The following is a 24,574-nucleotide window of genomic DNA, read 5'->3' as shown; positions in this document are numbered from 1 at the left end:
TTAAATATTYTTGTTTAATAACTTTTTCCATTAAAATGTTTGTCAAAAAAGAGGAACTTGAAATGTCAGTCACCAAAACATAGGCTATTCTTAACTTCAGAGCACATTTTATTACAGAGATCTAATTCCTGTATTKTTATTATTTACACAGTGAGTACCTCACCTTTGGGTCTCGGAGAAAAAGTGCTCTTAGGATAAGGGAGTGAACATCTCCAATAGGTGGATAATGCATCAGAAGTCCCAAACAGGTCTGATAATTACTTGAAATCACTAAAACAGAAATGGGGGGGGGAAGAGTGAAATATAATCAAACTTCATGAGTAAGCTTTTTCATATAGATAAACAATTTGATACCACACACACACACACATCTATCTATACAAACTGATGTCAACAACTTATTTTCTTTTTGTAAATTAGGATCTAAAATAAAAATCAAAGTACATTTTCTTAAAGACATTTGCTACTTTTCCTGAATTCTTCAGTCAATACTTCTATGTATTCAAGAAACATTAARGGCAAAGGAAAAATGCTGGATTTTCACAAATTTTTACATTTTAAATACTTTAATACAACATTAACTTTATTAGCACTTCCTACTTATTCAGGAAATTTCAGGTAAGCTTTGTCTGAAGTTTATCTTTTTTTTTGTAAACAGATTGTGCTTGACTTTATCCAAATCTATGTAAATGTACTCGACAGTTCTTTGCTTGTCGTTGTCATCCTTTTTTTTTTTTTCTCCTCAAATCAATCTAATTATGATTGCAATTATTAAAGACATCTTTTCAGGCAGGTCTATGTAAACTACTTCATTTCTTTTGCGCCATCTAAATCCAGGCAATCCATCTGCCACAGCTGTCAAAGCAATGCCTATTAAGGATGCTTGCACTGTGCATCACAAAGACAGCCTCCAACAATAGTATTTGTAAATAWTTTTTAAAGAAACTTTACTATTCTGAGAGCTTTAGGTATAGCAAGAAATACTTCTAATTAATCAGACCTCTGCAGCAGAAAAGATCCTTGCAAACACACAAAATTATGTTGAATCAATAGGAAGCTGAAATAAATGATCTTTTTATGGACACAGGGACTGAAATGTTTTACTTTTTTCTTTCATGTGAATAAACCTCATATCCTCCTGTACCCTTCCTCCCCCAACAACAGGATTGTGGGGAAAAAATGCAGGACTGGGCAAAATGAATAATTATAATCTGCGTAGGGAACCACTTTATCATCTTCATTTCCGTTGCTGATCCGACAGCTTGTAATTTCATACATCTGCTTTCATTTGTAAAGCACTCACTTATCCTACTCATCCTTTATCTGTTCTGCCTGTTCTTTTCCCATCCTTTGTTTTTCTTGTTCATATTCAGGTACCTGTTTTTTCTTCTCGAAGTCACAAAGCACAATGAACACAGTACAACGGTCTCAGTCAGAGTTCTTTCAGATGAGTATAATACAAGTCCCACATATTATACAGCCAGTCAAATTCTCGTACGTAAATTGAATTTAAGATACTGAACTGCAGTTATGATTATGCTACCTTTTAGGAAAGCAAATAAAAATACAGAAAACAGATAGTATATTCTAAATACTTTTATAAAAAATATGCATTAAGGTCAACACATTTCTCTTTTGAACACAGTACGTGTTCTATTTTGTAATGTAAAATGCTAAACTTATTCTCTCTATATTTCTTCTGGAAGAGAAGTTCTTTGCTGTCCTATAGATACAGAGAAAAGTAAATATTAAAAATGATGTTTTTTAGTGGTATAGATCAGACCATTGACAGAATTGGTATTTTCAACCACAAGCCATTTACAATAATCATTGATTTTTTAAAATGTGTAATACTGACATAACTGAATACCTGGACAAAAAAAAATCAAATTGTTGGGCAATGACCCATATCYCCTCTGCTCCCTAAAAGTTTTATTTTCAAATGTAATCTTATAATCAGAAGAAAGCTGTGTTTAAAAAAAAATCTATCTAGTCATGCTAACTTTAGTGAGGCAGGCCTGCTACCTTTATATTCATTTCACCTTTGGGGATTTCCCTGTATATTCAGCTCTCTCTTTTTCTGTGGAAATCTTTACAGTAGAGAACGTTCTTGCCACTGTCCTATTTGCTGTGGACCCCTGGGTTAGAGGGATTAAGCTGCAGAATGCAGAARCATTCTTCTTGGTATCTTGTTTTAGGAGCGAGCCCTTGTCTCTTTAGGACAAAATGCATGATATTATCCAACAGAGCGGCGACTTCCTTAAAAATGTTTCAGAAAATGGTAGCGAAACACAACAAACATGCCTTTTTCGAATATGCGTATCGATGTTACAAGGATCAGAAGATCCTTTAACTTCAACTTTAGTTGACTAAGAACCAGCTGTAGGATGAAGTTCCTAGAAGGAGATTCTGTGCGAGTTTCTCCAGTTTCAGCAGTTGAAAGTTACCCAAATTCAGTGACGAAGTATCTAATACTGTGGTCAGCTGCCTCGAAATAAGCTCGCTGCTTGTGTACCTGTCCTTTTCCTTTGCTTATCAGCTTGGCAAGAGCCACATCTAGATCTAACTTTTATCCTGAATAACAAGAGAATGTATCACTTCTCCAGAGAAGAATGCTACTGGGATTTCTAGGGCAAGGAGTACAGAAACTTCCCTACAGTTCAACTGCTATGCCATTGAGCACAGCAATCTTACTGTCTTTTGATTAGTATTTGCTATGCAGTGCCCACAGGAACATCAAATAGATTTGTCTCTTCTGCTTCAGTCAAGATTGACATTCCTCTACGGGCCCAATAAGCATTCCTGGACACAGGCAGGAGTAAAAGACATTGAAAACTCATAAACTAACTGCACCAATCCTCAATCAAGTCCWTATTTCCTGCCACCAGTCATTTCTTCAGCATATGATGTTTGACATGGCCAATTCTGTATCCAGATGATTTCCTAATCCAGGAATGGTGGGACTATAACCCCCTGCTGCTTTATGCATTGCAGTGTGCTATTCAGTGGGCACTCAGTTGAATTAAACATACAGTATACAATAAAAGTATGATATCAGCTCTTCTGAGTAGGGATAGTGGCTCCCTTACATTCCACCAAATATTCAGAGAATCCTTCTGTAAGAAGAAATATATCCTAATAATAATAATGGCCATAGGTAGTCTTCAAGTGGAAATGGTACACATACACTTATTCAAACACTGTTCAGTCAATATCAGCTGCTAGTGCAATAATAATGGCCTCATGTTAGTTTACTATGCAAAATATAGACATATCTCCCAGGTTCATTTTGCAGTCTCTAAAATAAACAGGTCGTTTCAACCATGTTTTTTGTGCATAGACAATTACCTAAAAATTTAAATGTTCTCTTCACCACTAACACAACTGGTACGTTGAGTAATAGAGAATTTAAAAAATAAAATAAAAATGAAGTGAAAAATACAGGATAAGTAATACTTTCTTAAAATCATGCCCCTGAGAAGACAAAAAAAGCACACAAAAAACCCAGTAATTCCAAAACAAGCATGTTCTAAACACCTTGGTATAAAAAAAATCTATATCATTTATAAACTCCCAAATGCTTTCCGTATTACATTATTATCACTTCTTATATTTGACATTTTTATAGATATTTTACATTTGACATAGTACCTTAGGAGTTYTATTATTATTCCCCCTGTACCAAAGTTTTTAAACTCAAAGGTTTTAAGCTGAAACTTTCCAGATGGTTTATTTACAGATGATTAACCTCATTCAGTGTTTTGAGTTAGCATTTCCTACCATTGAATAATGAGAAGTCTTTATAAACTTGTTTTATTTGAAAACCTTTTCAAAAATATTAAAAAAGAATTTGCTACTCATGAGGCTCTTGGATGAGTTTTTTCCCGATTAAAGCTCGATATTATCAACAATATAAAAACATGAGAAAAATTTCTATATTATACTATATTTCTATAGCTTTCTAAGCTTTCTTTTCTCAAATCAAGAAATGTGAAAATCTCGATAGTCRAAGCATGAGTTTGACAACATATTCAACTTCACAGTATTTATGACTGGGTATTCTGTTTCATCATCCTTTTTAGAGCAACTGATTATGTCCAACTACAGAAGAAAAAGCTACTTCTTAGAGAAACACCGTATGTACAAAGAAGTAGCTGTCCCAACAGGCTGACTGTGTATCTTATCTGGGCAAACTCTTTAACTTCCACTTTAAAACTCTTTCCTACTTTATTTACTAAGCCTGAGGACTTCAGAGAAAAGAGAGAGACTGATTTCCTACAGATGCCTAGCACATTTTTCTTGCTCACATTTTCAGTTMCTTCACACTGCTACTCATATGTAAGCACCATAAAACAAAACGAAACAACCCCAAACCAACCTTTTCTTCACCAGGAGAGAGAAGTACRACTGTGTGCTTACAAACACATTTCTAAAGCATGCTTTTTAAAGAGGGTAATACCAAAAAAAYGATGATGTTAAGAAATATTTTACATGATCTACACTACATATCTAGACCAAAATTTTCAAAATTATTTCATCATAATGTACACAAATAAAACAGACTGAAATTACAGAACATGACAACTTGGAATCAGATCATCCTGAAATGGAAATGTTTATTTGAAACCTCTAAACTGAATTAAATATCCACTTCTTTGAATGAATGCAAGGTCCGTATATGCGACAGGTTTATTAAAGAATAATTTAAAAAGCACATGAAATTCTAYGGCAGGCAGTGGAATAATATGTGTAAAGTACGTGCATGTTATATTTTCAAGGTTAGGCCCTAAAATAGGAACCACAGATGAAAACTTCACGTGTCCTAGAACACAAGATTGTGTCAAATATGTGACCCTGTTATAACCTAAAGCTTACAGACTGTATAAAATTAACTCTGAACAGCATRGTACAGAATTCATATGTTTTAATGAGAGACATGCATCTTGCTGCAAACTGCATACTTGTTTTCGTGGTAAGCTTGTATACAGAACTATCTGAAAAATATGCTGGACTAGAAATCAATGCTTCTTAATTAATTATTATATATCTTTTTTCCTCCCCTTCATAATTATATCTGCTAACAATTTTTTGTGATTTCTTATTTGTCTCAACTTAATGTTTTTTTCTGTCATTAGCCCATAAGAATTCAGCTTTGCACAAATTTCAGGTGTACTAAAATAAAATGATTTTTTAAAGATATAATTCTTGTATAGATTAAATATATTTTATATTTGCTAATCATCTCCGCACACATTTCCTTGAAGATTTATCTTGGAAAAATATGAGTCAATGTCCTGGGCATTTTCACATTTTTCACATCAGAACAGCACAAAAATACTTCCACTATCAAAGGCAGACTTTACTCAGTTCATCGGCTTTGTCAGAAGGTGGAGCTCTGTACATACCTGTATCACCGAATGCATACAAAATCTGCAACTCCAAACAAAAACACAGAACTACTAAGAAAACAAACCTGCATTTAACTCCAGCACTGAATTAGTTTCATAAATACAGCACACTGTGTCCAATAACAAATGACCCGTCTCATAGCATTTGATTTTCARTTTGTTAAAAAGGTCACAATGAAATTTAGAATTTCTTAGACCCTGTTTTTCTTTGAAAAATAGGCTTGCATTCTTTTCATAAGATAATTGATACTTACAGGCATCTCTAATATATAACAACATGGCTACAAAAATGTAGTCAACTAAGTTCAGGGTGATACTGTCAGCAAATAAAGCATCCCAGACAACTAGAAGGTCCTGAAGTGGGAATTCTCGTCCAAACAGGAGCCTTACCCATCGCCTGAAAAAAAAAGGACATGATTTTCATTTATTTATTTTTTCCAAATATGATAATGCCAAAATACTTATCACAGGATCAAGTACAGTCCAAACAGTTTTACTGGAAAATGCTACAAAGTGTGAAGGTCCACGATGATCACTTAACTAACTGTATTGGCATGAATGTTACATAGATTAAAGGAAGCAATACGTCAGAGACTCTAGAAGCTTTAACTGACCAATACTATTACATGGGTGAACCTCAATGGATAAAACATGAATAAATCCTGTATAACATCTTTTCAAACATTTAATGTGATACTGTTCTAAGATGCAAGCAGGAAGATGTTATGCAAAAATAGCCTGGAAGAGGAGATGGGATGAAGGCAGTGCTTTAAGAGAAGCCCTGAAAAGCCTAGTCAACTGAAAGCAGGTTTGGAGGCACGCACCAACTAGCATTTAAAACGGAATGAGTCACAGTTACTTTAAAAAGGCTTTTTCCATTACTGATGACAGCATTTGCAGGTCCATAAAAAATATGCTACTATCTYGATTAAATATAATTTTAAATTTTACCAGATTTAGTGATTATCTGCACGTAGAATATACCATTCCTGTTCAGATCTGTTCTGTTTTCATACTTAGCAAAACACTAGAAATTTTTCTTATTAAATGCAATATTTGTTTGAGATTGGAAGCTTGGGATGCAGTAAAAGCAGAAAATTATTTTTCAAGATTTCTAAATTCCAGTTCCAGCTCTTATATTGGTTTCCTTACTGACTTCCAGTTACTTCCCTTTTCCTAACCCAGAACACAGCCACTAGCTTTGTACCTTTTAAGGTAGCAAGAATGATCCAATACTGCATTTGAAAGAGCTGAAGTACAGTTAGCAGTGTTAATCATGAAATAGTTATTACAAAGTGGTCTTACAAATAATAAATTACATTTTTAGCTGGGATATGCAAATTACTACCCATGTGGAATCTTTTTATTCAGTGGCAAGAAAAGATTGATTGCAAATTTCTGTTAAGCAAATTAAGTCATTCTTTCAAACTCAGAGCTAAAAGTCACAAAAATTTCTAAAAAGGCAACTAGAAATTTCATCAAGAATAGTTTCTCTTCCAAGAATTCATGTTTAACCACTTTTGTACCAGAACTCTGTGTAGCTGTACAGCTTTTTTTTTGACTCTACTAGAAGTTYGTTTCTGCACAAATGAATTCCAACAAGTATCAGTCAAATATGTGYTTTTAAGATAGCAGCGATTTGTGCAGAAAGACTGTCTCTATAAAAGAAATTCGAAGGTCTTGTTTTGTGAATCAAAGTTTTGTTCACTTAAAAGTTTTATCTCCACTGTATTACCCACAAAAAGCCCATATTACAGATTTAAAATCACTGCACAGATCATTTTTCTCTGCAAGGTGTGTCACAATTTAAAAAACAAAAATAAGCGATTTCAAAATATAGTGTCTTCTTATCCACATGTTCTTTTATCAAAGGTCAATCTTAACGTTTCTACGTTTTCACTAATAATTATAAAGGTTAGAATACTAGCCATAGCAAAATGCAAACTGCTTAGGAATTTGCCTCTCCCACCCAAACCCCTTTCGTACAAGGACTTAATTTCAGGCCTCAGTGCGGCTCTGAAGCAGAAGCCAGAAGACCTGTTCAGGCAAAGCAAGGCTTACCTAGTACATTTACCACCACCTCGGCCCTACACACGGTGTTTTAAGGAACRGGGGCACATTACCCTACGGTGCCTAGCCTACAGGAAACTATTATGCTCTGGTGACACAGCCGCTACCAGAACGCTGCGGGAAGCCTATTACCTGCGTGAACAACCCCTCCCACCTGTAAAGCCACAACCTTCCCGTCACACAAACYGTTAGGAGAGAGAGCTCAGCAAAGCTTGAAGCGTTTGAGCTGACTTCGCTTGCAACTACAAAAATCTCATTCAGAAGCCTTACTAAAACTCTAATACACTTCAAGGAAAAAATACACCACGGTGTAATGGGATTTGTTATTAGTCTTTTATTAGAAATCTCTTTTGCTTCTTTACTACTTCATTATGCAGTGTTAATCGTTTGTAGATGCAGGTTTATTCTGCTCAAGCAGAAGCCATTCCTTTTTTTCTCCTGCTTTTATATTTTCTTCTGGGAAAATTAWATCTCAGTCCCCAGAGGTATCATGTTTCACAGATGTAGACTGCAGAAGAACAACTGGACTTCCTTTCGCAACCATAATATTACCGTTAATTATTTGAACCTTCTTGTCCTAAAGGGAGTAAGCAATTCATACCGTTGTAAATGCATACGCACTAACTGTTCTCTTGTTTTCTCCAGCAGCATTTAGCTCATAGCATCTATAAACTAAGGACCCTATTGCTTATGAACCATGCTGCCATATGGCAGGACTTCAGTCAGCTTTTACATTTCTAAAAAGGTATCTTAATTCCTTAAAGTAAGTGCCCACATTGAAATGCTGCCCTTCAAACTAACATATTTTTAATGCTTTTACAAATATTTGCAGAGAATTTAAGACAATAATCACATTGGACACGATAAACCTTTCTTTTTTTTTCTTTTCTTTTTTTTTTTTTTTTTTTTTTTTTTTTTTTTTTTTTTTTTTTTTTTTTTTTTTTTTTTTTTTTTTTTTTTTTGAGACGGCTGTCTGTGGTTTAATTATTGTTCTGTCCTGTTAATCTTGCCTTACATCTGTTACACCTGCAGACTGTGAGGCTCACAATAGTATACCTTTTATCACAGGCAATAATACAATAATTCATATTTTACCAGGCATACTTAGCAATTAAAATCTACAAAAGAACCCCCCAGATTCTTTAAAGCCATAATACATTAAGGATACTACTACCTGCAATGTAGAATACGTTACTATATCTTCTACTTATGATTCTTATATAATTAAACCAATATTCTCAAAAGATTAGTAATTACTAGCAACAGACAATGACTTATTAATGACCTCCACAATACAGAGAAAGCAGAAGAAAACTGTGCTCTGGTAAAGCTATTAAATAAGGCAATGATCCAACCTCACCAGTTTTAACTAAAACCCACAACCATTCTGACCGAGATTTACAGGACAATTCTGTGGCCATCTATGAAAATAACTTATTTTATGTGTAACTACCTTTATTGTTATATGTATGTAGTTGCATATGTTCTCTGTCTTCTTGGAAAGCAGTGAAACCTTAAAAAAACTATATATATAGAAATATAACCCTAAGAAATGCTTACAGAAGAGGTGATATAGGTAGTTTAGGAGCGTTTATAAGAACAAAGGAACACAACGAAATCAGAAAGCTTAAGAAAAACCATGACTAAGCAAGGCAAAGCATGGCCTGGAACATAGGATACACACTGAAGCTGCTCCTGAAGCATTCTGAAGTTATTTATAAGACTAAATGAAGGATCTACAACTTTTCAACCAGTTGCCTAAAAATATTTACTGTAAGAACCTGCTTTCAGCCATTTAGGCTTTTGTTAAATTCAATCTTCAGTACAATTTCCACCYCAAGTGTCTGATCAAGGCTTGATTTTTTTTTTAATTTGTTGATATTATTCGTGAGGACAAATTTAAAAACAATTCTGCCCACACTTCTTTTCTCCCTTCCACTTCATTAAGAAACTCTAGAGTCAAAACCATAAGATCTCTGGAACTTCCCTTTTGCTATGCACATGAAAAGATGCCCAAACGTGACAATTCCYGGGCTGACCTGAGCTCAGGAGAGAGCAGATTTCCACAGAGTATGTTCTGTTTCTTCCTCACTCTCATCATCAACTGAGAACCTGCCATCTCCACTGAAAATTCACCACCCTTCATTCCAGAACTTCAAGAGCTGAGTAAAATTTCACTTAACTCCCCTCAGTGTCATGAGGCAGTGACACCACACAKGGGAAAAAGAGCAGAGAAGTCTTCCTTGCTCTTATAGTATTTCCAGTTAGCATGGAAGGAAGCAGAGGGGGAAGCTTCACAGATTTAAGTGTGGGGATAGAAATGCAGTACTTAAATTGAGTATGTAAAAGACAGAAGAGAGAAAAACATGGAGAAATTAGGAGGAGTTCAGTTTTAGTGGAAGAAACATGAATTTAGAGTAGTGAAGGACAGAATCACTGGGATAAAAAGCACAAGGCATGGGGAAAGAGCAAAAGTCATGGTTGGTAAACCAGTGGATGGGAGATGGAGTAAAGAATAAGGAAAAAGGTAAGAGAAAGACTTAACAGAAGTGTCTTTGAGTACTTGAGTTTTTTCTTATATAGAAGGAGATATTAAGTTGCATACTCTTTCCTTGGCAAAGATACTATGAGTGCATATCATTCATGTGCAATGGCTGATGTCATCTGGCTAATGTGATGGAGAATGATGCTGCTTATATTGTTCCAACCCTTGCAAGATTCACTAAGAGGAATCTTTTGGAGAAAGTGTAAGTTTTGTCTTATGTTTTTTTTTAATAAAGTAATTATTTAAGTGGATAGTAACTATTGAAGAGAACACTTATCTTTTCAAAACTAAACACGCAGAAGCTGCAAAATGCCAAAATTAGCACCACTTACTGAGGACTATATGTAAGCTCTCTCTTTAAACTCTATACATGAATTATATTCAAGCAAACAGTTCTATCCAGTTCAACTTAATATGTAGTCATAGTCAATAATTTAGGAGAAAGGGCAGAAAGACTTTTGAATATGATCTGCTTTTTCAAAAATTGATGAAAGGTAAGAAACAACTTTTGTACCCACTTTCAAAAGAACTTAAAGCTATGCAGAAAATAAGGAATTGAAGAGTTGGATCCCAACCAAAGAATACCACTTGGGACCAACTTAACACCTATGATAACATTTCAGATATCTACATTTCTACTTTACAGACGCTTGCAAYGCTGACAGACTGGGCTATGGTCAAACGAAGGTGGTGTAGCTCCCTGACTCTCATTCTGCCTTGTGGCTGCAGGGCTAGTGCAGAGGCTTCAATCCCGCGACCATGCCAGTAAGCACTTGTATGTATGAGAAGGAAGAGGAAACATAGCTGTACGTACACAGTAAAAGTACCCCCTCAAAAGTACCCCCCAGTACCCAGAAACTTTCCCACATTTACTAGTTGCCAAAGTTAGCCACCAGGGAGACAAATAAGTGCCATCTGAGGATGACATTTGTAGCAGCGTGAGATAATTTACTTTCTTTAATGACACAAAGGGGACCAATCAAGACAACCTTTAGCAACTTTCCAGACTGGACCTGTTACACAGTCCATTCCATAGTGTTCCATCTCCTTTCATAATAAATACTGCTTTTATTAAGACTCCTGTGGTTTTATACAGTTCAGGGATTTTGCACGGAATATCCTAAAGAGATTAATAAAACCTTTGAATGATACAAACAGATAGTGAAGAAAACACACAGTATAATCCCAACTTGTTTTTCCCTTTTCTCTCTTCTCTACTTCCAGCAATCCTATCAACTACTGTTCTACAAGAATCTTGTTGGAAGGGTGGTAGCATTCACGATGCACGAGAAACTCTTAATGATCACAGATGAGAGGAAAGTCAAAAGAGCCAAGTGTAGCAATTAACAAAAAGACATTTCTAAAGTAAACAAAGCCTGTTTAAAATCCAGTATTTTTTTCAGAACAGAAAGCAGCATATGAAATCCAAATAAAGCCAAAAAATTGGTATAAGAAGTTGTGTGGCAAACTCATCAGACTTTTRCAGAAACTTCTGATGTATTTCATCTAAAAACTCAGAATTTTACACACAGCATACCCTGACATGCATRCCACCCACAAAGGACATCCCCTGAGAGGTAGGTCATTGCTACAGTGTCTGCTGCACTTTCGGCCTTACTCTCCTTGAATTGTTAAGTCAATGAAAACAGATCTTGCTACAAGATGGGTTTACTTCAACCATAAATTCAAATGTTAGTGCTGGATTTAATAGATAAAATTGTACGGCTTTTGTCATTTGGTAAGGCAGACTAGGTGATCACAAGGTTTTTCTCAGACTTTAACATCTTTAACTATTACAGATTTCTGTCACATCTTTCCAGTAGCATATGCTGTTTGTACAGAACTGGGAGTGATAAGGGGGGAGGGGGGAATGCACCAAAAACTAACAAATTATTCCGCTTCTCCTTAGTGATAACACAAAGTACATAGAATAAGTTTCTTCTAATGTGCATGCATATTACTGCATTATTATTATGGCAACCTGCCTTAATAAGATTAATAATTTTAGGTTTGTGTGTGAGCTATTATTCTGCCAGAGAATTATTTGTATGTGCTGGTGTTATTCTGATCTAGGTGGTGTTGTCCTGTCCTACATTCCCATATGAAGTGTTCATTTCATCTGGCTTCTTCTCCTGCACAGCTGCATAAAGATTTGGAGTACCATTGCACAACATGCACGAATCATGATTCTACTGCTAGGTGGCCGCTATGTAGGGCTTTTTCTGTGGTGAGGTGCAGGACCCTGCACTTTGTTGAACTTCATGAGGTTGCCCTCTGCCTATCTCTCKGGCCTGTTGAGGTCCCACTGAATGRCAGCACTGCCCTTTGGTGTATCAATCACTTCTCCCAGTTTTGGATCATCAGCAAACTTGCTGAGGGTGCACTCAATCTCTTCATCCAGATAACTGATGAATAAATTGAACCAGACTGGACCCAGTATTGAGTCCTGATGCACACTGCTAGCTACAGGCCTCCAACTAGACTCTGCACCACTGATGACAACCCTCTGAGCTCTGCCATTCTGTCAGTTTTCAATCCACTTCACTGTSCACTCATCTTATCTGCACTTCCTGAGCTTGCCTAGGAGAATATTATGGGAGACAGTGTCAAAAGCCTTGCTGAAGTCACGGTAGAACGGTAGACAACATCCACTGCTCTCCCCTCATCTACCCAGCCAGTCATTCCATCCTAGAAGGCTATCAGGTTAAGCATGATTTTGCCTTTGTGAACCCATGCTGACTCCTCCTGATCACTTTCTTATCCTTCACATCCTTAGATGACATCCAGGAAAAGCTGTTCCATCACCTTTCTGGGGATCAAGGTGAGGCTGACTGGYCTGTAGTGGTCTGGGTCCTCCTTCTTGACCATTTTGAAGACTGAAGCGATGTTAGTTTCCAGTTCTCAGGCACCTCTCCTATTCTCCATGTCCTTGCAAAGTCTATGTCCCTTCTCGGCAAAAGCACTTACTGCTGTCTTAAGTCAGAAGAATGGTAATATACTGACTTGCAGGAATGCTCTTAATGAAAAATCTGCCACTGAACCTTTGTAGCAGTAATGTTTAAAATTGTTAGGAATACACTACAGTAAAAGTATTGCACCCTTCAGCCTGCTCTGGGTAGGTTTCTGCTCCAGGAACTTCAGGTGACACATTTTGGCATCAGTGCTGTCCCTGCTTTCTGACTTTCTCTAGCTGTCACTGTCACTGACAGTTGCTTTCAACCTACAGCTGTCTTTTTGGGTGGCACCATCGACTCCCGAGGGGTGTCTTGGCCATGTTCACTGGAAGTGGTGGTGTCTCTGCTAGAAAGAAGATAATTCTTCACTTCCTCACTCTGTTTCCCTCCTTCCCGAATGTAGTTCTAGCCTGTTGTATTATATCAAATGTTGATAGCTCTAACTTGCTGTTCTTCAGACTTTGTTTTGTGAGTTGTTTCATGCAAGTTTATGGGGTTCCACTTAATGCTGACAAGTGATTTATTTTGCTCCTTAGTGTAGTCATTGCAACGTGTGCATTTATCCTGTTATCTCACCTTGCTGCAGTATATACCCGATGATAAGGAACTTCTAAAAAACATTGTTACAAAAAGGATTACTAGTGAGCCAACTCACTAAAACCTATTACTGATTTTAGACTTCAGTTCTAAATTTATCCAGTTGTTACTTTCAGTATAGACAAAAAAAATTTAATAAAGCCAAATTCTATGAAGAATTATGCTAGTAACATTGTTCTATTTCATCTTGGTGYATGTTAATTCTTCCACTATTACAGCTATTTTCCATCTTTTTGTGAGCAGAATTAGACAAGTAATATACACAAATTCACACCAGCAATGAAGCATTTAAACTGCAAAAGGTCACCACAACTGGCTTCCCTCCACCCCCAAAAGACCTTAATTACCCCCACAAAGAAATGTAAAACCCCACAATAAAAGGTATAYCATTGGAGAAATTTGTCTAGAAAAGCGGTGATTATCCATACTTGATATTTAAATCGAGACTGGACGTTATACTGGGAATATATCATATAGAATTTGATCTCATTCAGAGATTATTTGATAAAGTTCTAAAAATGAAGAAATTCAGACTAATCAACCTTTTTAGCCTGTATAATCTCATATTACTGTTCTGATTTTGCAATTTATTTGATAAATCTTCTAAATGTAAAACTCTAGTAATATGACTGACTGAAAGAAACTTTTAACTTGCATTGTTTTACTTTTCTTTACCTTATGGATCAACTTTCTTTATACTMGTTTCTCTGACAGAACTCTAGTTTCTCTGTATATTCAAATCCTTTTTAAGGAGGCTGTTCTATCATCAGGATTTGCCAGTGATTCCCACATCAAATTTGCAATAGTCCATTTTAGAAAAAGCTTGAATTTAAATTTGTTGTAACAGTGACTGTAAACTAACACACTGTAAGAACACAATSACTGTTTTCATTACCAGTTCTGCCTTCCATCATTTTTAGCTTGCTGTATTGGATTAAGATTACAGATACTCATCCCCATTCCACTTCATCCCTGTAACATTTTCAGAAGCTATTTTTCTTTTTACATATAAAACTATCAGTCTGTGAGATAGAGAAGTGTAAAATAAGGCACTGTCATTAGTTAGTTTGATTTGAAAACTGTTTTGATCACTATCAGAGAGAAGTCTGCAAATGGTTTTTCCATAGCACTGAAAGATTCAAAAACCCAAGCTTAGAACTTCAATGTGTTTAGAAGAGGAGCTGCAGAAACAAGTTTACCACTTTTGTCAGTGGCAGAGACTAAAGACACTGTATCTTTACATGGACTTTTATATTGCAGATATAACCCTTAAATGGTAAGAGATTTACACTGAAAAGAGTGTTAAATTCAAAGGAGGTCTGTAGTGGCAGAAGAGTATACTTTTAGTTCCTCTTCCATTCCTCCTAAAAAGTAAGATTTTATAAAGGGTTAGCAATTAATAGCTATTATAAGCATAGTATCAAAGTTGATAGTATGTGTTTGCATTAAATACTAAAGATATCCAGTCATTGGAATATAACAATTTACTGACATTTATTACTATAACAAGTGAATAAAGTTATTGTACTCCAGTAGTTACCTACACAAAGAATAATCACAATAAGAAAACATAATTTCAGCTGTTATTGAATTTAAAAAGAACAGATGTGCTAGACACTTGGTCAAGATTTTTAAAAAAGGTGCTTCAAGCTGACAGTAGATATCACAGATAAAGTCAAGGCATCTATTTTTTAAATGTTGGCCAAGATATAGAGGTAACAACATAAAGCTTCCAGTTGTTTTACCGTGATTCATTTAGAAATAAGCTGGATAATACTGTGCTTTTTCTCGGTGGAAAAAGACTAAAGAATACTGCTGTGTGTTTGCAAAACAACTGAAATTAAACAGCTCAGGAAAACCCAAATTTAAAAAGTAATGCTCACTGTGACAAATTATGACAACAAACTGGAAGGCCAGAGGAGACTGTTACATTCTATTGGAAAAAAACTGAACTCAAAGGTAAATACCCATTAAGCACAAGCTGCAGGATTTAATCTCTGATATCTATTTAAAAACAGATTTTAATGACTAACATGCACATTCAAAGCAAAAAAACAGGACATATCTGAAGGTGCACCTACTGAATTTGTACTGCTCACTGCTTACACTCGTTTCAAACTTACAGTCCTAAATACTGATGATGCACGCATATTTTCTTTCAAAAATCACTGCACAGCAGTGAAAACATTTTCCTTTTTTAACAAAAATAATTACAGGTGAATGATTTTAAACACTGTTTGCTGCAATAAGCCCATTGAAACAAAAGAGGCACTTATAAATTAGTGAAGTTCCTACTGATATCAGCTATTAGCAATTAGGAACTCCACCCTCCAACTTTTCCATCTTTAAACAGCAATGATTAAATTTGGTTTTAAAGTGGAGAAATTATATTAGAAAAACAACTCTCAGTGTTGTAATTAAAGCACAGTTCTTAAGATGATAAAATAAATTTGCTAATAGCTTTATCCATTGATTCAAGATGTATGTAGTGGATTTAAATGATACAAAGATCCTTCTGCACATTCTCTCTTTAAAAGAGGAATCCCATCATGTTTTACTGGCCCATAATATTAAATCTGCTATGGAGTTATTATATTTTTCCATAGAACACACTCAGACAAACCTTAATCAAAGACACCTATTTTACAATAAAAAGAAGAAATGTAATTTTGTTAATAACTCAGAAGTAAGCAATTAAGTACAGATAAAATATTACAAAGTTTCTTTTTTTCATATACTAGCTTGGAGACTTCTCTGTTGCAAATACTAAATATGACTTTTCTGTCTGTATAAAATTGGTATGCAGAATTGAACCATCTTTCCATTACTCTGTGTTATATTGTTAATAAATTAACTTTTTCTGGTACACTAAATACAACTTACATGAAAAATTTCAGGTGGTTTAGTTTCAGAAGATATAAAAAGGTTATCTGCCTAAGTCAAGCAATGGAACTGCTACTGGAAAACAAGTTGTGTTCAAACTAGCAAGGCAATATGACTTTGATGGTACTGCTACCTTACAGTGTGCCACTGTAAACCAAGTAGCTGTCCAAGCAAAGTATTCCTAACTACACAAAACAGAGATGATGACACTCAGCTTCATAACACACTCAGCTCAATGCATGAAAAACACTATACAAAGTTCAAAGCATAGATGTATATAMGAAAAGTGGGAGAAATGGCATTAAAATAGCACATATGTAAGCAAAATTACAATATGAGTCCTTCTCATTCATATTATGAGCTTCTAACATGTTAAGTCTGACCATAATCTCTCAAAAGGAAAACATCTAGGCTGAGATATGGCAGATCTCAGTTCCTGTGCCTAATGCTTTTTGTTGTCTGGGATTAAGCCTTTGGAGACAGAATCTCAGTCTTAATATAAGAAGTAAAAGACATTCTGTAGCTTTACTGAAACATAAGAATTACCAGTATTACCAATGCGAGATCTTATGTGCTGCAACAACTATACCACACAACCTCCCTGGCAGCCCTCAGAATGGGGAGAACCTGACTATACATCCTTCTTTTAATCACAGTATAAAGACTTACTTCAAAGATGCTTTCTTTTTAAGAGTCAAAATTAAACTTCGACAAGCCTAAACTCAACAGAATTCCTAAATCATCTAAATAAGGGGCTTATTTCTGTAGACCTCTTTATAATTAAGTATATAACATTTCAAAGTCTCTTGTCATGACGGCTCTCAACTCCAGAGTAGAAATTTATTTTTTGAAATGGGGAGAGAAGATTTATATCATCACTGAATTCAATATTACATCTATTGTACACTCTAAAACTAAATTAAGAAGCTGTTCAGAGGCCACACATGCAGCAGTCCATTTCAATCCATTAGTCTGGCTAAATGCCTTCATATATCCAGTGAAGAGAGTCATCATCATCAATCTGCCAGTTTTTAGTGACCAGTCAACTACATGTTGATGCATGCACCAAAGAAACACAAGCATTTTCTCCCTGCTATTGTACCTCTGAACATCAGAATCAAGTGAGGTTATTCCAAAAGGAAGTACACAAATGGATGATTTAGCTCCTTAGGGTAAATAAAATGTTAGAATTGCCACTTTATTTATAACGTTAGTTCAGAGGCAGAATATAATTTTGGAGCCCAATTCCATCATTAAGCAGGATAAAGTAAAAAAAGATGTTGGTCAATAATGTTYGATAATTGTTTACATTCAGCAATACTGATATATCAAGAAATAGATACAACTAAAGCTAATTTCTAGTTTCTGCCACCTGAGAAAAAGGTAAGTATTCATTTTGTATATACATAACCACATTCGTTCAATTTCTGTTGCCTAAACAATTACATCATTGTTATTTGGGATTTTTCCTTCATTTAAATTGTTAAAAGCCAGAAGACACACACTTGGAAATTGTTTTATCTTTACCATACATACTTAAAAAAGATGTTTTACAAATTAATTACAAGAACTTTAACTTTTGTAATCCAAAGTATCTGTGACTGGCGGAGGTTTTTGCTGTGTTGCTGTGGCCTTTTGGGAATATTGCATCTTTTAAGAGGTGCACAAGGGGCTTAGTGGTCTCATTTAGCTACCTATGTGCCCCTGCAGAAGCCCTGCTAGCAATCAAACACTCTRGTGGCAAACAGCTAATTCATTAATTAACCACAGCGTTCGCTGGAAAGGAAAGCACTAAACAACGCAGTACAGAAAGTGCAATTGCGGTTGTTCCAGGTCCCTGTCTGCAGTATGTGTAGCAGAGGCAAGCAATGCCTATGCTGTTTCTAATTATTCCAATTATCATGGCACACTATGAAAACTTGATTAATAACACTGAAGATATTGTTGTGGCAATTAGCCATATGGTTGTGGGACTTTATTCTGTCACGATTTAGCCATTAGCATCTACTTATGTTTGTCAGAACAGTGCATCCGTGACAAGTTGAAGTTCCGCTCACCTTGCCGAGTCCCCTGTGAGCAACACTAGAGAGCTGTTTATTCCTGGGAGCCCCTTGCCTCAGTAAATTTTTCATGTGGCATCCGGTCTGGCTGGGGACAAATGTCAAGTAGCTTACGCGACGACCCATCAAGCCAGCTCGCTCTCTGCAAAAGGTACCTGGTAAATTGCTTGTCAAGGCAGACTTCTTTCAGAGAAGGATTTGACCAGTAAAATTAGTGTCAAATGTCTTGCATTGAATGTTTTCACCAGTTAACCATTCAGACAGCATGCACCTACCCTTATTTAGACATGATGAAATGTTCTATTACGATTTTATACACCTATGAGTTACATATTGCAGTATGCTTGAAATGTATATCTACAAGCAGAGGGACCACTGGGCAGCAACAGCGTCACTTTAGTCAGCTGAACTGACAGGTACATAAGCTGACGTTTTTTATGAGCCTTCTTTTTAAAACACAATGTACATATTTAAAAACAATGTTTCTTTTCATTCTTTCTTTTCATATTGTGGTCAGAAAAAATTGCTCCCAATTCATGATACAAAGAAGAACTTAAAAAAATTCATAATAGTGGAAGGTTAAGCTTTTTTTCGCCCTAAAGTACAGCAGTAGCATTAAGACTTTCCATTTCTCTAACATTTCTTGCAAATCAGTTAGGACAAATGTGTTTATATATGCATGTCACTCGAAATCAAAATATTTAGAATCAAAGACATCTTCAAACTTGACTAGTTCTCCACAATTAAGATTCAAAAAGTTAGTCCTCATTAAAAGGAGTAGGAAGCACTAAAGAATTAGCATCTTGTTTCACAGAGATGCCGTATATACAACTGATGGAGCCGTGCTTAAATATTGTGGAGATGAGCGGAGGAAACTTTCATCCAGGCTTGTGGAAATGACTGTAAATTGACACTACAGGTTATCTCTGCAAAGAGTTTTTATGCAGTGTAGAATGTTGAGAGTTGCTATTTTTCATGTGTTTTTCCAATATATCTACTTCAACTGTAATGGTAGTTTTCCCTTTTACAGTCAGTATCTCCCAGATTCTTTATAGGTCTTTCACATACCGTGAGAAGACAGATACATGGTTTAAAACTAGAAAGCAATTGTAAAGAAATAAAAATAGACAGAGGACTGAGCTGGTGTAGTATTTTTAACTACTTTTAACCCATTATTTAAAGTCGATGAGAATTTTAGTTGATAGGATTTCTGGATATAAAAACTGCTGACAAATGTCCATGTAAGAAAACAGGAACGATACGTGCACTCACACAGCTCACTATTAATAGGAATACACCAGCAAAATAAAGTTACCAGCAAAAGAGCGGGAGGGATCGGGTTTGCTTAGCACCAGATAGATACACCCTTTAACGGGAAGCTAGGTCTGAAAGGCTGAAAAACTTGGTAAATCCTTTTTTCCATTCATGCCTTTTGATTGAGCTTTATGCAAACAATCAAATTTGTTTTTAAACAACAGTATTTGTGGAAAGTTATATAATGATTGTCCTAGAAATCCCCTGTGTGTGTGCATGCATTCATATGTGGAGGGGGATAGGTTGTAAAGGAGGCAAAGGACTGCAAGAAAGAAATAAAGTGAGAAATAAATCCTGTGTAKAAAGGAAGGGAGAGATGAAGGACAGAGAAGATTAAGCTGGAAGGGAAGTATCGATGTGGATTATTTTTCATGGGAACTGTGGAGAACAAGACAGACAACCTGATGGGGAACTGGTCTGCAGTCTGGGCACTGTGCTCAGCCTTCAGCCTTTGTAACGGATTCAGCTTTCTCCCTGCCTGCAGCGGGTGCACTTAGGAGGCAAAAGCAGCAACCCATGGCCTTGTTCAAAGCTGAGCTGACYACTTTCTTCAAAGGTGTCTGCAGGCCTCTCACATATCACATGGTTTTTGAGGCAAAGAGACAATCTTGGAGCTGGAGTCTTTTAACTCTGCTGAGGGAGCAGAATGCTGCTCTCTTGGATTGCATTTCACTTTTTGCCATGTTGGAAATCCACTTTCTACTTTGCGGACCATTGCAAGAATACAATTGTGATTACAATGCAATAAATTATGAGATTGCAGACAATATGGTTGGATGGTTAAGATGCTATATCTGGAGTCCACAGAAGCCTGGTTTCTATTTGTTACCCAGCCACAAATTTTGGACAAGGTATGGCTGAATGTATGTTATATTTTTAGCTGGTACTGGCACTCAATATTTGGTGCAAACCCAGAAGGATGAAAAAGAAATAAAAAAATTATGCTCTCCACATCCAAGAACAAATCATATCCATAYCTGCAGATCAGATGTGACCAGTCATTCCTTCTTGGCCAAAGTCATTTTCTGCTAAATCTCTATCCTAGTAAAAAGCTCTGTCTTAGGAAGAGGATTTTGGCAAGAGCAGGAAGGCGATATGGAATAGGGAATATGAGGGTTTGGGTTGTCCTGATATTTAATTGTTCATTCACTGACACACAAAGATTGGGGACTGGCTCTCACAAGTCATATAGCATGCCATGCTTTAGACAACTCTTGTTTCCAAGTTCCAGTCTGCATTATAGAGATACTGAGGGCTGTTTCTTCTTCATTTTTATCTTATTTTTACAAGATTAAATATTTTCAGGAACTTTCTACTACATATATGTGGGTTGCTGATAATCCTTGGCACTGCAATCTTGGCTGGAACTTCTAGACACTACTTTTGCCTGCTAATTCAATGTTTTAGTTTAACTTATTTTTGTAGACCAAACAACAAGAGATGTGCCAGATTTTACAGCTTTCTGTACCTCAAACAGGTGCTCCATATCAGGAATTAGAAAAAATATACTTTTTATTATTTGTTTCTTACCAATTAAAAGTATTTCTCCAGAAAAGAATTCAAGTTCCAATTTTYTGTATGCTTCTCAAAAACTTCAGGGTAAAGAAGGGACATGAAAAATCCTCGTCTCTGCCTCTCTGCCAGAAAATCTATTGCATGCTTGCTCATTTGAAATAATACATACCTCAAAATGACATTAATTTGAATTCTATTGTCCTCTTCATGTTCTGATCTGTGCCTTTAAAACTGTATTTTAAGTTACTTCTGAAGARAATTTTCTTTTTTTATGAAACTACCACTTTCCAATGCTAATGTAAGAGGTGCACAAGGGACATTTCATTTCCTTTTCAGGCAGCCTGAAAATGGACCTGACATCCTAATTCTCTGGCGTTTCCCATAGCTGGCAAGTGTAGATGTGGAAAGTGTCAGTCTGATGGGATAGGGGTGAATGCCTGTTTCATCACAGGCATTTTCATGAATGTAGGCAGGCTCTTTTGCAGGGTGCTCCTTAGCTTTTAGAGAAACAGAGATATTGGGCTGCATCTAAAGGCTAATTTATCTGATAACGCTCTTCAATGCTCAGCACAATGATGGCACACTGTGGCTGAAGAGTAAGAAGCCAGAAACGTATCCACTGTTGCATCTTTTCTAGTGGAGCCAAATGCATTTGTCTGTTAGACCAACAGATCATCCCAGGCAGTACATACCTAGCACTGAAAACCACTCATCAGACTGCCTTAAATGTTTCTTTCAGTTTATGGGGACAGAGTGGTGCTCTAAAACCGACTGCATTGATTCTTGYTCCCTTGATAATCTCAACAACTCATCTAGGCACATCTTTCTACATTGAATTTTTGCTCCTGGTTGCTTGGGATGTAGGTAATATGTTATTTGAAGGAAAYTAAGCTATTGGGTATTCAGCTAGCAGTGACAGGTGGAATGCATACTTTGAGGAGGTGGCATCTATCTCTGTCAGTTGAAYCGAGTTGTGAAAATGCTTGCCAGCAACCATTATTCACCTTTCTTACTATCTTGGATGGCATTGCACAATCTTAGATAYGTGATCCCATGCATCCTTTTAAAAGGTCACTCTCCAGCACACCAATTATTTATAGATTTTACTTTCATAAAGAATTCACCTGGTCTCCAAAGCAACTGTTCATAATTAGCAAGGATTTGGTGCCCAAAATGGATTGACTCAGCAACAGCTCTGATTTGGATCAGAGAATCTGAAAAGCATTTTCCAGATGCAGGCTATCCTTGCAGAATCTAATTTTTTTCTGTTAGAAGCTTTAACCTAGAGGTTTATGCTTGAAGACCTCAGCTATATATAAGGAGAGGGAAACAACATGCACCAGAAAAATGACTAGACTGATCACATTCAGATTTCATCCTCAACTGTCTGTTGAAGTATCRTCTCTGAAAATTATCTTCAGCAAATGCACATCATCTCAGACTTCATCCTGGCTTTATGAGAATTTGTGGACTCTTGGGAKTTCTTTTTGATTCTCTTCAATCTTTAGCAACAAATTGATGATTTGTTTAATGCAGCATCAACTTTAAGAAAGGACTTGGGGAGGACAGTGAGATCTGTAGCACTAAGAATAAAAGATACCAATGAAAGCACATCCCTCTTGGGAAGCAAACATAATGTGCATGATGTGGCACAAATTCAGGAATCAGGGGATATAGGCAAACTGTTGTCCCATATCATCTTCCTCTCTTTATGGAAGATAAGCATAACAACTTTCATCAAATATTATACATCAAAATCTTTATTGAGAAAATTCTCAAATTAAAAAGCTGTATTTTAATATTGCACTGTTGCAGCACTACTGATCAAACAATTATGAATAAACTTTTCACTTATATCAGGATATACCCAATGATGCTTTGTCGCATATCAAATCCAGGGGCTGAGATTCATATGCATAAAAGACATGAGATTATTTTCTTAGCACTGTCTCCAGTGAGTGAGAATAGTATTTATCAATTCACCGATGAGTATCAGCATACAAAAGTTCACAATTTCTGAATCTGAATATGACCTYCAGATACTGTATTCAGATATAAATGTAACTGAGGTCTTCTAATCGACTACCACATACACGTGTCAAGACAGGAAGGTGCTGCATATCTGAGGCACGAATGGTACAAGACATAAGAAACTCTTAATTTTTTTACTGACAAAGTGCTTCTTTGGAAGCCAGTTGGTGAAATGTATATTTCTTCTAGACATTAAAAATAAAATAAAATAAAATAAACCAAGAGATAACAGTTCATGGCATGCTACTAATTCTTGTAACTTCATTTTTCAGTATCTGTAAGTTAYCTCTGTCCTTTTCTTCAGCAAAAACTACCTTACCACTTGTGTCCTGYACCAGCAAACCTCTACTCCACAGGTATCAAATACTTTTCAGATGCACTAGCTAGTACATCACTAAACTCAGAGAAATAATCCTAACTCAAACTTAGGTTTCAATTTGTTGGGTCTACTTCAGACATGAAGAAAGGCTCGTGAGAGTGAAAGCCCGCATACTTTTTCAACTGTAATAGCTGTTCTAATAAAAGATCTTACTACTGCCTGCCTATCTTCTCTTGCTATGTCGTCATTAGCCAATCACATCTACAACCGCATTGTTACTAAGAACTGTATAATTATTGGTATGAGTTAAAGAAGTAGGTATCTTCAGGTAAGTATTTCTGGTATTTGGTCAACAACCCTAACTAGGAGAGGAAGAAATTTTAGGAGAGAGTAATTTTTGTCCTGGTGTCTCGTACAACTTCCCAAAATAGTGATGGGAAATAATTTTAATGTCTAATTTCAAATTTATTTTTAAAATAGTGTATTATGGTTGCAGCCAGACTGCTGCTATACTGATTGCAAACTTATGCTGGAACTACTGATTTGCCATCACTATCTTGAAACTACATATCTTGCTATACAAAAGGGAAAGCTTAAYTCTTTAAAGTGTTTTGATAATTTTTTTTAAATTGGCTTAAATTTACACAAGACAAAATAATTCACTTTTTTTTTGAGGTTGCTCCTTCAGTAACATTTTGTCAACAAATCCCCTTTAATTTATCATTGCTAATGAGTTTCAAGTCTCAATGGCATTGAACCAATTCCTGTCAGCGGTGTGACTGCACAGATACAGGCAACAATATTAACTATGGGAAACTCCGACTTACCAGGACATTAGGGAAACTCCTAATTGTAAGAATATAAGAGATAAGTGGTAA

The 24,574-nt window shown here is 36.0% G+C and overlaps 1 protein-coding gene across 5 annotated transcripts in view; it reads right to left on the bottom strand.

Annotated features, from left to right (window-relative positions):
* The window catches only part of TBC1D5 (TBC1 domain family member 5), a 315,508-nt gene that overhangs the window by 73,048 nt on the left and 217,886 nt on the right, over nt 1-24,574 (bottom strand). For all 5 annotated transcript variants that reach the window (XM_085307503.1, XM_085307502.1, XM_085307504.1 and 2 more), the window contains 2 exons: nt 5,663-5,805; nt 164-270 (listed from right to left, as the gene is read on the bottom strand). In XM_085307503.1, the coding sequence (XP_085163629.1) occupies nt 164-270; nt 5,663-5,805 (250 nt within the window). The remainder of the gene's footprint in view (nt 1-163; nt 271-5,662; nt 5,806-24,574) is intronic.

Source organism: Rhea americana, unplaced genomic scaffold (genome assembly GCF_003343005.1).
Source record: "Rhea americana isolate MKP2758 unplaced genomic scaffold, rheAme1 scaffold_26, whole genome shotgun sequence".
In the NCBI taxonomy this organism is placed as follows: domain Eukaryota; kingdom Metazoa; phylum Chordata; class Aves; order Rheiformes; family Rheidae; genus Rhea; species Rhea americana.
Note: the sequence above shows the minus strand (reverse complement) of the source record. Positions and strands in the feature narration are given on the sequence as shown.